Source organism: Suricata suricatta, chromosome 10 (genome assembly GCF_006229205.1).
Source record: "Suricata suricatta isolate VVHF042 chromosome 10, meerkat_22Aug2017_6uvM2_HiC, whole genome shotgun sequence".
Taxonomy (NCBI): domain Eukaryota; kingdom Metazoa; phylum Chordata; class Mammalia; order Carnivora; family Herpestidae; genus Suricata; species Suricata suricatta.
This window is the reverse complement of record NC_043709.1, coordinates 98,423,605-98,436,581: the sequence shown is the minus strand read 5'-3', so window position 1 is coordinate 98,436,581 and position 12,977 is coordinate 98,423,605. Positions and strand designations below refer to the sequence as shown.

The window sequence follows — 12,977 nt, the reverse complement described above, 5'->3', positions numbered from 1 at the left end:
GGATCCTGACAGAGCAAAATGCAACCACAGTCATTGCCACTTGCAGAGGAGGAAACCCACACATGAAAAGTGATGCAGCGTATGACCGGCAGAGCAGCATGTAAACCCATGAGTCTGGATGCTGCTCACTCTGGGCAGGTGGTGCCTAACCTAATCTCACTGTTACTATTACACTACCTCTTCCCCTTTGCCTGAGGTGCTTCTACTTCCCTGGGCCTTTATTCCCTCTTGTAGTGCAATCCCTGCACTCACCTGCACCTGGCCATCACAGTGACATCATCTGTGGCCCAAAGGGAGGCCAACATGCGTCAGGAGGTACAGGCAAGGACTCCCTTGAGGGCTGTGCGTTGTCACTGCCTGCCTCCCGCACTCTGACCTCCAGAGCAGATTCCTCTCCAAGTCACATATCAATCCAAAACCTGAGCCTGAGAGCACCAATCTGCCACTGCCCTGGAGGGAAAAACTAAAAACGCTCCACGAACCAGTACGGGACAGCTGGCTCGAGCCCACACTGACAGTCACACTCACAAGCCTTGTCACTGGTGGGATCCCAAGATGCTGCAAAGAACATCTGGAGGGTCCCTTCTCAGCATGGCACCCTCAGAGCACAAAGCTAGATTCAGTTTGTGAGGATAAGCCAAGAGAGCTGTGTGAGCACAGTGCAGATGGGCGGGATGGAAATAGAGGACATCACAGGGCAGCCCCTGCAATGGAGCTCCAGCTAGTGAGCACCAAACCTGGGAAGTGATGCAGCAATTAGGGCTGAATGCCCACGTGGCTCTGTCCAGGCTGGCTCATGCCTCCCTGCAGGGGAGGCGGGTAGAGGGGCGGGCAGCACTGCAGACCCTTCACCATCTCTACAAATGTTCACTCACACATGGCTACAGGGTCCCCGAGCAGACTGGCAGTCACGGTGGAGGGAGGCGTGCTCTGCAGTCCCACCCTAGGGATCAGTGTGGTGGAGGAAAATGCAGGAAGACACCCACAGTATCTTCCTAACAATCCCTTTACATGTGCAGAGTCTAGATCCTTCTAATGCAGCTTTTAGTAAATCCACTTTCTCCCTCAGAGCCACACCACGTCCTCTTCATGACTGGCCAAGCCTGCAATTAGATTAGGAAGGTCTGAAAGTCTCTCGCACAAAATAAGGACAGTGCCTTATTTTGGAGGCCCAGATGTCATTTCAGACACGTCGGCCTGACCCCAAACCTCGTTGCAGGAAGCAACGACCCACCGGGACCACCCCACCTGATGGACCAGGGCACTTGAGCAGCTAGTGAGCTCCCTGGGGATCACATTTGACAGTGGGTCAGTTGGTTTAAGTATTTCATGAAACTGTAAAGGAACCCACCTGTTAAAACCATTTGCAATGCCAGAGAATGGCAAGATGTTTGAGACGTGAGGCCCTCTGGAGCCCCTCCGAGAGCCGGGCTTGCAACAGGAGTAAAGATGCCAGCGGCTGGAGCAGGGCAAACTGAATGGCAGAGAATGGAGCTCTACTCCCAGATCTGGCAATAACCTGTTTGAATTTTTGGCAAGTCACTTCAACTATCTCGGTCTTCTCCATCAGCAAAATCAGTGCAGGAGGAGATAAATCAATCCTCAAGTGAACACCCAGGACAAAAGTACCCTTTTGGTCAGAAAAACAGACTGACTCTCTTCACACACCTTTTAGGGGGTCACTTCACTGTTTACTAGAGAAAACGATCATCCGCAAAAGCTAAAAAATCCAAGACCCAGGGTTTAAAAACTGGGTCCAGTGATGTGCCTTAGGCGCCCCTAGAAGTGGGTGAGGAAGCTGTGGCAGCTGGGAGGGCTCAAAAGCGCTCAGATGATGATTATGGTCACTTCCCTGGGATGCTTGGGAAAGCCAGGCAGGTCCAGCTAATGTGGAATTAGGTGGCTGCTGGCAGCCAGAGGGGACTCATCCACATCTATGCTGCTCCCTCTTCCTGCTGCCTTGCTTTCCAGAAAGGTGTGAAACCTGGGGTGCCTGTGTGGCTCAGTCAGTTAAGCATCCAACTCTAGATTTCAGCTCAGCTCATGATTTCATGGTTTGTGAGCTTGAGCCTAGAGTCGAGCTCTGTGCTGACAGTGTGGAGCCTTCTTGGGATTCTCTCTCTCTCTCTCTCTCTCTCTCTCTCTCTCTCTCTCTCTCTCTCTCCCTCCCTCCCTCCCTCTCTCTCTCTCTCTCTCTCTCTCTGCCCATCCCCAATTTGCTAAGTAAATAAATAAAAACTTAAAAAGAAAAGAAAAGAAAGGTGGGAAACCCCTGTTCTCCAGAGGTGGGCTGCATCTTGTTACGTACCCTCCAATAACAGGGAAAGAGAGACTTCCAACCCTTGGCTGGGGTGAGTCATCAAGACTGCACAACTGCACGAGGCAAGCTGGAAGGGAAGAAGACCGCATTCTCAGGGGCCTCTGGTCTTTCCCGGGATCTGCCTGCAAGGAGCCTGGGCCTCAGGGAGATCATGGGGACAGGAACGAATTGCAGGAAAGAGTAAAAGAGAACTTCCAGGTACCAGCAGAATGGGCAGCTGGGGGTGCCCTTGAAAATCACCTCTAAAGGCCCTTGAGAGGTGACCCCACTGCAGGTCCTAACCTTTCTCCACGCCCCCCAACAACAGATGCAAAGGTTCTCCCTGGCACCCAACCAAAATCATTCCTGCGGCTCTCTCCAAGAACACTAGACGATTATAACACAATTAAAACGAATCAATATGCTGCACATATTCAGAGGTTTGGGATACTTTTAGGCCCCACTCATACAGCACTGAAACTGTGGGAACAAACCCAGCACAGCGCTGGGAATTCCCGCTGCCATACATGAGACCCTGCATACCTGGCTGGAGAGCACAGGCTGCAATTTGGACACCAGGGTTTTAGAACTCACTGGACAATCATTTATAGCCATTGAAACCATCTCCTCACCTTGCTGGGTATCAGTTCCCCAACCCAAATGGACAGAAAAAAAGCTTTCCCTCTCACGGATTCCCTTACCCCCATCCCAGCAAAGCCAATATCCCTAACCAGGACCATGGCAGAGGAAAACAAGGACTGGCCAGCAAACCCAAGGCAAAGCCACAAGAAAGGGGCCTCCTGTCTTTTGAACACAGCTCTCCACCTTTTGAATTCAGCCTGGGGAATTACCCACCGAGGTGAAGCTCCATCCAACCTGGTCTCTCCCTGCCTCCCAGATTCTACCCATTCTGCCAGTTGGGCTGTGCACTGGGAATCATTCTATTGGCCTACGAGAAACATTTCCTGAAAGGAAAAATTTTTGTTGTATCATGTTGTTAACGCTAATATAATATCATTCTAAAGATGAACAGACATCTATTTTAGATAGTCTACAATCTGCTTCCCTCTGCCTCTGTGCAGGTAACAGAGGTCTGGCTGATTTCTCCCAGGAGTCACTGTGTGTTCCTGGTCTCTGGAATGTTCCTGCAAAGTGCTCCACCTTGACCAGCGGGGGTCACCACCACGCAGCAGGAGGATCCGTAGGTGGGCAGCAGTGGTGATCACTCTTTAAAGGGGAGGAACATGAAATGAGAAAGTGGGAGGACAGAAAACGTTTGGGGTGAGCTAGGTGAGATGTGGGGAGAAATGCTTCTTCCTTTTCCTTTAACTCTGATCCGGGACTTTTCAGGAAATTAAACACCGAGACTATTAGCATCAGATAGAAAACAGATGAGGTTAAGACATCGCAATACTACAGCAGATTCCCTGGGCAGGCAGAGAGGGGACATGTGTAAGCAATCACAGCAGTATTTCTGGAAAAGACCTTTTATGTTTTTAATACTTAACACTTCATAACAGGGACTAATAGGCAGGATAAAAAGAAGGCTGCTCAAAAGGCAACTTGGGGGATGAATAATTTTCCAGACAACAGAGCTGGGGGGAGGGAAACTCCTCGGGCTTCAGTTCCTCAGCCCTCCCGCCCCTGCCCTCCCTGCTCTACTCGCCAGAGTTGCTGATGTTTGGGGGAAGCTGGGCGGGAGGACGGCATGAGGGGGTTGACAGCCAGATGTGACAGTTCCCACAAAAGAGGCAGGTGACACTTAGAGCGCCGCGACATGGTGAGGGAAGGCGGCACACCCTCACAGAAGAACCAGATCCCGGTGGAGGGCCTGCAGAGAGGGGTAGGGGCAGGTACTGTCTGTGATTGGCACAGGAGGGGGTTCTTCCAAAGGGACCTTTCCCTTCCCCGAACTATAGCCTCTGACTCCTAGCTGCCCAGAATAAACAGCATGACTGAGCCCCCTTTTCCCTCACATCTCTCATGTCTAACTTGGGAATGGCTTTCCCCACTTGTCTGCTCAGAGAATAGGAAGAATAAGTTAAAGATGACCCCCTCCCCGAAAAAAGCCATGAAGGCATGGATAGTAATACACTTTAGCAGGGACATTGGATTAGGGAGTCAGGTGTTCCAAGCCCCTGTCTGTTCATTGTGGCAGTGTCGTCATGGGCAAGGTGCTCACTCTCTCTGTGTTTCAGTTTCCCCAGCTATAAATTAAGGAATTTGGATGCTCAGTGTTCCTCAGTTGAGAGCCTTTATCATCAGAGGTGGGACAATGCTTCTGGGTGGGACTGCTGGATAGATTTCAGGATGCTGAGCACTGCAGGCCATCTAGGTGTTACATGCCAGTGTGAGCACACCACACACAGTCATGTCAGTGACCAGAGATGGCCCTCACATTTCCAACGCCTGGAGGGTAGGGGGCTGTGGAAGAGCTGCTGAAAAATATTTAAGCAGGTAAATAGGACACTTGGGGCTAGCCTCACAGCCCCCCACAGTCTCCTGTGCCCAAGCGCTCAGTGCAGCCCAAGGCCGGCTTACCTTTCTGTCATTCGTGTCATCCCCTGGGCTGTCGTATTCACCCTGTAAGAGAGGAGGGATTGCTGCATAAAGCCAAGAGTATTATCAAAAACAGAGAAAGGATTTTCCTTTCTATCTTCTAGCGTCACCCCTTTGTGTCATTCCCTTTTGAGGAAAGTCAAAAGCCTGGCACGGTAAGGAGCCGATACTCAGTTTTGTTAGTTGTCAACACTTGCCATGTTTCCTCTGGACAGCTTCTCACACAAAGATGCTCCCCTCCTATGTGTCTGCCATCAGCCTGTGCCTCCTCAGAGCACACTTAATGGCAGAGACGGTGGCCAGCAAACGGTGTGAACTCACCCTGTGCCAGGCCACAGCGCCCCCTATCCACAAGTGGCAGAACCTAACAGCATATTCGCCCACTCAGGGAGCCCTTCCTCCACAACCTCATTGGGCATGACTGTGTGACCCCTGGGAAAGAAGCGACCACGGAGCAGTCAGTCGTGAGGACACCCAGTTCACGGGCCAGGCCAAGTTCTTCAGGAAGCATCTTGAAGAATGTCATCGCACTGTATTGTGGGGATGTTTATAACACGACTCCCAGTCAAGGAAAGCTTTACTTACAAGTCATTCTGTTTTTGCCACTAAGCCAAACAATAGCATGAGGAATTTTGAGAGACCGGCTTCAACAGTGTTAAAATATATTTGTTTAAAAAAAAAAAAACTGATACTTGATATATATTTGCCTATTCAGGATGACGAATTTCACATCCACACAAAACAATCACAAACAAAATATCATCCTCAGTCTTTTTCAGGGTCTGACCATCCAGGATGTGTGTTACCCCCCAGGGCCTTCGACTCTGCTTCTACCGCCACCCGCCCACCTTCACCGCCACCTCCTCCCATCAAACACGTCACGCCACATCTGCCTTCCCAAAACCACTGCAGGGCGTGTGGGGAACACTCCCACCAAAACTGGCTCATCGCATGGTTGGGACAAGACCCAGAGAGGCAGTTGTGGGGATTCCTTCCGGCTCCGAGGAGGCCATAATCGACCAGAGTGTCTGAACCACATGACTCCCCCGGACCCCGCCTGCCGTGTACTCAGCCACCATGCTGCCGGTGTTTTGCAGCGTTGCAGACCATGTGGAAATGATACTTACGTCATGAAGAGGGTAGGCAGCCTCATAGATGTTGTTTGCGATCAGAGAGTTAATGCCTGTGGAAGAAAGTTAGATGAAAATGGTAACTGCATGGCACAGATTCTCAGCTTCGCCTCTGTCTGCTGAGACACTGTGCTCCTCTGTCGTCCCCCAATCTCGAAGTTCCTGCGGAGCTTTAGTTCTTAGCGTAAGAACAATATTTTTATTTCCCAAAAACAAAGTTCTGTTTCAGTATCAAACATGCTTTCTCAAACCTCATGCTCCCCCTTTCCTCCTGCCCTAGACCACTGCAGTCTCTGCCAGTGCCATCAGCCGACACAACCTGTGTTCAGTGCCAGCACAGGACCGACTCTATGGATTACTGTCACACGATCAGTAAAAGGGTACGTGTCCATCAGAGCATCCCACAGCCATGATCAGAACTCATTTCTGGTGCCTTCCCATTCGGCCCCAGAGCAGTGCTTATTCCTGCCTGTGGCTGGTCTGCCTGGACCATTGCTCCCTAGGGTAGAGGGCCTGCTCCCTAGGGTAGAGGGCCGTAGGGCAGTGGTTCTCAAAGTGTGATTTGGGGAACCCTGGGAATCCCCATGACTCTTTCAGGATGCTCCCAAGGTCAAAATAATTTTATAATAGCACTAGGACTTTTTTTTTGCTTTTTCCTTCCTATTCTCTCATGAGTATATAGTGGGGTTTTATGATATGGGATGGTATCAGTCCCCTGACAGTGCCTGGAATGTGTTGTGAATCCTTCCTTGTGCTTTAAAATCTCCTCAGTTTGGGGACGCCTGGGTGGCTCAGTCGGTTAAGCCTCCGACTTTGGCTCAGGTCATGATCTCACAGTTCATGAGTTCGAGTCCCGCATCAGGCTCTGTGCTGACAGCTCAGAGTGTGGAGCCTCTTTGGATTCTGTGTCTCCCTCTCTCTCTCTGCCTCCCCCCACTCTCTCTTTCTCTCAAAAATAAACATTAAAAACAATTTTTTTTACTTTATCAGTTTTAACTTCTAATACAATAAATATTGACTGGCATAACCCACTGAAACCAAAGCCCTTTGGACACTCTCAGTAATTTTTAAAAAGTGTAATGGGTTCCTGAGATCACAAAGTTTGAGAACCACACAAGAGATTCACTTTTTAATCCCAACAGTATTTCATACCAAATACACATAGCAGACCCTATGATATATACGCTAAATGAGTCAATGACTCTGTCTCTACAACTCTGGTATAGTCACAACAGAGAACTTTCTGCCCAACACAAAAGCACTGCTATTTACTGGTTTCATTCATGGTTTTATTCAGAGACTGTAAAATGGTCTGTATTGCCTGATTCGGGATAGTCTGTCCTGGGTCACTGTTTCCCATATGGGAGACATTATATCCCACCAACCCTAAGTACCAACGACCCGACCATGTGACCATGCGAGGATCACATGTAATCGTGGAGCAGGAGAAGGAGGGGTAAGCTCTGGTTCATGGCAATTCCCTCGTCTCAAACACACACATTCTACCCTGAACCATTCTTTCCAGACAGACTACAGACATCATGAGATGAGAAGAAAATTGGTTTGGGAGGAAAAGATGTATCATGTACAAATGCTAAGGAATCTGCATTTGCATAGCTCTGGATAAACAACAAGGATGGATAACAGATCTAGACAACATTTTCCACCTCCCCTTCCCAAGCGATACCCCACCCACATACTCAGAGACCACAGAGGTTCTCCAACAATCCTCTCTCCTCATCAGCCCCCTGATCTTCAAACCCTGCCCCTATTTGCCTCATTTCTAGGGCCCTAGAAGACAGGAGGACCAGCCACAGGCCCCATGTGGGAGCAGAGGCCCTCGGGAGACTGCAAGGGGCACTCTCGGGAGCAACCACTCTTGCAGTGAGTTGAGAGCCGCTGTATCACCAAAGGACCAGTCCTCTCCTGATTTTAAGTTTCCTTCCTGGCATGAACATAAACCACCCGAAAAAACTTTGGGAGCTGGAGGAAAACAGACGGTGGGTAAAAGGGAGTACGGATGGGGGAGGGGTGCTGGGGGGGCGCTGAATGAGCTGCAGATCTGTCTTACTCACAAGACTACAATTTCACTCTGAGCATCATTAATCAGTTCAAGAGGCATAACCACAGCAATGTGAAGCCACTCTACAATAATCAAGGGGAAGAGTCACGAGTCGGGAGAGGGGGTGGGGGGTGTCCCAAAGCTACAAAAGGGCTGTTGACATGGATAGAGGCTGAAGCATCACAGGCAGGTCAAACTATAAATTAGACCGCACTGGTGTACTACCCTCACCAGAACAATCCCTGCACTCATACCATGGTAGTAGCCACAGCAGCAACATACACCCTGAAGACAGTCCCCAAGCTGCATGGAAAAAGTTAAACAGGTGTTGAATTCTCTGCTGTGCCAGGCACTGAGCATAGCAGCTGAGTGTCTGACAGCATTAAGCTGACAACTTGGATTCGACAACTTGGATTCAGGGGTCCTGCTGCCAGATCCTCAGGAGGATTCAGTCGCTAGAGTCAAATAAAGCTTCCCTTGCACCACGTGTCTGGAACAGGCAGCTCACTTTGCTTCTGAGATGCTGTCTGCCCCTTATTGTGTTACCCCGAAGGCTTACAGGGTACCCAAGGTCAGAGAGCATTCCCCGCTCTGGGGAGAATGGGGAGGAGAGAGGCCCAAAGCGTATCTCTCATGGCACCCAGTTCACCGCTGGGACCACAGAAGGAATAATGGTCGGTAAGAGTAACCAGCCCCATGGCTAAACGTATCTCAGTATCTCTCCCCATTTATCACAGACACCATCTTCCTCACTACTCCAGTTTTCTACAGCAACCTATGCTGATGAAGGACCTTTAAACTCTAATCAATTAATCTGTTTCCTAGAGAGGAAACCCAACCAATGGTTCTTTGTCTTGGGGCCAATATAATTCAGGTCATCAAACCTGAGTTGTCCCAATCCAGATAACCAGAGCCCCAAAATGCTGTACATGATGTGCCTCTGTCCTCCAGGGCTGTGTACCTCCATTTTCTGGATGGCATCAGACAGGCAATCCTAACCAGTGGCTGATGTAGGGGGAGGCAATAGCACGTAAAAGAAAAAGGAATGGGGAGGGTGGGGGAGGCAAGTTGAAAATAACTATTCAGCCACAACTTTACCCAAGAATGGGGACAACTTTGGTCACCCACAGACTTCAGAAACCAAGATCCCACCCCCAAACAAGCATGGAAATCAGTTTGAAAGAAGAAAATAATCAAATGTTTTTTTAAAAGGAGTCTCCACTTTGAAAACTGAAATTCTGAATTTTTTCCTCTCTTTTCAGCAAAAATGAGCTAATTGGTTCCATCATGCACCATTCCATCTGGCCATAATGACAAAGCTTTCTTCTTCAGGATCACATCTAGTCTTTCCCCTCTGCTCTAGATCCAGCGAGAGAGAGAGAGAGAGAGAGAGAGAGAGAGAGAGAGAGAGAGACCCAATCACTCATCCGACTGCCCCCGAAGTGGAGCCAGCAAGAAGGAGAAAGCACAGAGCACACTGTCCTTTCCCTCTCCCCACAGAGAGAAGTGTCTCAGCTCAAACACAGCACAGCTCACTGAGGACCCCCTCACTGATCCCCTACAGTCCCTTTGAGTCACTAGGTTCTTCATCCTTCTTGCTCTTAGAACTATGATCCCTAAAGGAAAGGGCTTGTGCTTCCCTCTCCCCAACGCCAACCACAGCTCTGCACAGCCTGACCCGGCCAGGCCTGGCATCACGGTCCCCTGGCATCATCCAGAGGGTCAGGGCCAAGGAACAGAGCAGGGTGGGCTCAGGCTCCAGGACTAGTACCTAAAACACACACTCAGAGCACAAAACCCGAGGCCTAGCATTTAGTTTCCAAGACATCTCTGGTTTCCCGGACACAAAAGATCAACCAAAGCACAGTTTATGGTCGGCCTCCCAAAGAGGGACTCATTAAATCTGAGTGCCGCTGGGTGATAGGGACTGTGGCTCTATTCCCTCCAGGCCAAACTCAAAGAAAACTTTCATCCAGCGGGACAGGTACTTAGAGGGATGGGGCTGAACTCTTGAAAACCCATTTGGTTTTGATTCCCCCCAGAACAGGGACCAGTCCACCCGGCATTCTGCTTTCATCCCTTACTCCAGCCGGACGTAAATCTAAACCAGAGGCCCCAGACGGTGCATTTAACAGAGACTATATTTACCCATCACCAAATTGTCTTGACGTGTGCTTAATTACTTAAATGCCTCTTAATCCCAAGCCTTTTCTTCTAACAAAATATAAACCAGTTCAGCTGGATGAACGATAAACCAGATGTTTACAACACAACACGGTCTGGCTTCGGTCAAAATAATTAAGACATCATCTCCTGAGTGGGGAGGAAAGAGGCCCAAAGCGTACATTTGTTGAAATGCTCTGACACCAAAATGTCTATGAAAATGTAGTTCCATCAATCTGTAATTTTCTGTCCATGAAAAGGCAACAATAACTTCCATACAAAAAAAGGAGAAAAGGTGTCTGTCTGTCTCTCTCTCTCTCTCTCTCTCTCTCTCTCTCTCTGTCTCTCTCCTTCTGACGTGGTCAAGGGGGCTTGGGTTTCTCTCCACAGTAAAGTGTGCTTTAAAGGCATTTAACAAATAATACTGTAGTAATCTTGTATGGTGACAGATGCAACTATACTTATCATGGTGAGCACTAGACAATGTGCACAACTGTTGAATCATGATGTTGTACACCTGAAACTGACAGAACACTGTATGTTAATGACACTTTAACTTTTTAAAATTTTTTAACATTTTTTATTTTTGAGAGACACAGAGACAGGGTGAGAGCTGGGGAGGGGCAAAGAGAGAGGAAGACACAGAATCCATAGCAGACGCCAGGCTCTGAGCTGTTAGTACAGAGCCTGACGTGGGGCTCACACTCACAAACTGTGAGATCATAACCTGAGCTGAAGTTGGCCGACTGAGACACCCAAGTGCCTCGACACTTCAATTTTTTTAAAAAAGACATACCATGGTGGGGGTGAATTTGCAGAGCCCTGACAGATGACCTTACATTATGTTGATTAAGGAGGCATCATGGTGCTAAGGAGACACCAAGTTTCGCCAGACCAAATGCGCTCACACACTACCACCACTATGCAGAACCCAAACCCACAAAAATATTCGGTCTCTGAACACTGTGTGCACATTTGTCCATAATCCCTCACTTCCAGGAGTGAATAAGAGGGAAGGAAGGTACAGAAGAAACCCCTATAATTATAAATTAAACCACCACCAAATGCCAACCTACCTATACCTTTTTAAGGGCAGTAACCCTTTCTTCACCTTATTATGCCCATTTTTACCCTCCTGCCCATCCTTTCACCAAAGGAGAAAAAAAAAAGACAGAAACTCTACAAGCTCCTACTGCTGGCTAGAATAAAAGGGACTGAATACTAAATGTCCGTATGACAAATGTTAGAAAAGTAACAGCAACAATTAGGCCCTTCGCAGAGATGACTTGGTTATCATTGGGTACTTCAGAAAAACAGCGGTCACATCCCCAGAGGACAGAGCACTCTGCACAATTCTTTCCAGTTCTTGGATGTGAACAGGTCAAGAAGGCTGTGGCAGCCAGCCCAAAGTCATCTTTATCTAACTTTAGAGTTCTTAAGAATCACCTGGGTAGCTTGTTAGAAATGCAGCTCTTGGAGACCTGCTGCCCAGAGAGTCTGACTCAACAAATCCAGCATGGGATTTGGAGAGCCAGGGCTTTCCGAGGTACACAAGGGGATCCGGATGCCTGTGGAGTGTGGCCACACCCAAGCAATGTCACCCAGGGCCTCAAGCAAATGAATGCTGTAAGAGTGCAATCTTTTCTCCCAACCATGCTAAACCAGTGGTCCCGAATCCTTCCTGTCCTCACCTCCCCTTCACTCTCTTCTCCATGGTCTTTAAAGTCCATAAACATCATGCCACCTCAAGTCCTGGCTATGGCCCAGAACCTTCTCACTGTGAATTCATAGGAGAGCCAGTCCCCTCCCTAAGCCCACCTGGCTCTTATGGAAAGGAGACCATGTTACTCCTTTCAATAAAAGTCTATGAAATGCTGGACCTGAAAATAGAAAATTCAAGCACACTGTGGGGTCCCTCTTTATGCTACAAGGAAAGAAAGAAACAGGCCCAGTAAGGGAATGTGACTTGACCTAAGATTCTCAATTTGCTCATCCCAGAGCTGAAATGCCACCTGCTTCTCCAGTCTTCCTTTTGCTCCTTCTAGATATAGGCTCTCCCCTCTCTATCTGATATGAATAGGCTCCCTTGCTCACTGGTTTTCCACTGGGTTCAGCAGGCCAGAGGGAAGTGGGACCCCTGACCTCCTCCATGAATAGTCACCTGCTTGTCCCAATGGGTCTCCTCTACCCAGTTCCATCCATCCACATTCCAGTAACCGTTCTCTGACTCATGGATCTAGAGCTAGGAACAGCTTTACTGCTGCTAATTCTGGGCATCCCCAATTCCACGTCTACACCTTTGTAAACGGTATCTTAATATTTCTATCTTAAATTATCCTACTTTTAATGTGTCATTTGTTCCTGTTGGGACCCTCATTCTCGGGAGTGGCTCCTGTAATGTCTTTTGTATCATTTGCTCTCCTGGCATGTATCTCTCTTGCCAGACAGCCAGGTGGCAGCCTATTTCCTCTTCCCTCAAATACTACCTCATATGTAAGCCCCATTAGAGAAGGGGTTTGTGTATGTTGTGTCTGGTTGATTAACTACTCTATTCCTTAATTTTAGAATATGGATGACACATGGTAGGTGCTCAATAAATATCCATTGAGTAAATGAACAGATGTTACACTGGGAAGACCTCAGCTTCCACTTCTCTGAGAAACCTTTCTCAGATAACCTCATCTATTTATTCATTAATTTAATTGAATTTAATTAAATTAATTAATTTAAAGAGAACTGAAGAGCCAGGACATCTAGGTTTTAG

The 12,977-nt window shown here is 48.4% G+C and overlaps 1 protein-coding gene across 1 annotated transcript in view; it reads right to left on the bottom strand.

Moving 5' to 3' along the window:
• The window catches only part of ANO2 (anoctamin 2), a 326,751-nt gene that overhangs the window by 197,947 nt on the left and 115,827 nt on the right, over positions 1–12,977 (bottom strand). Inside the window, exons 8-9 of the mRNA XM_029955559.1 lie at positions 5,986–6,041; positions 4,841–4,882 (exon numbers count right to left, since the gene is read on the bottom strand). Coding sequence (XP_029811419.1) covers positions 4,841–4,882; positions 5,986–6,041 — 98 coding nt within the window. The remainder of the gene's footprint in view (positions 1–4,840; positions 4,883–5,985; positions 6,042–12,977) is intronic.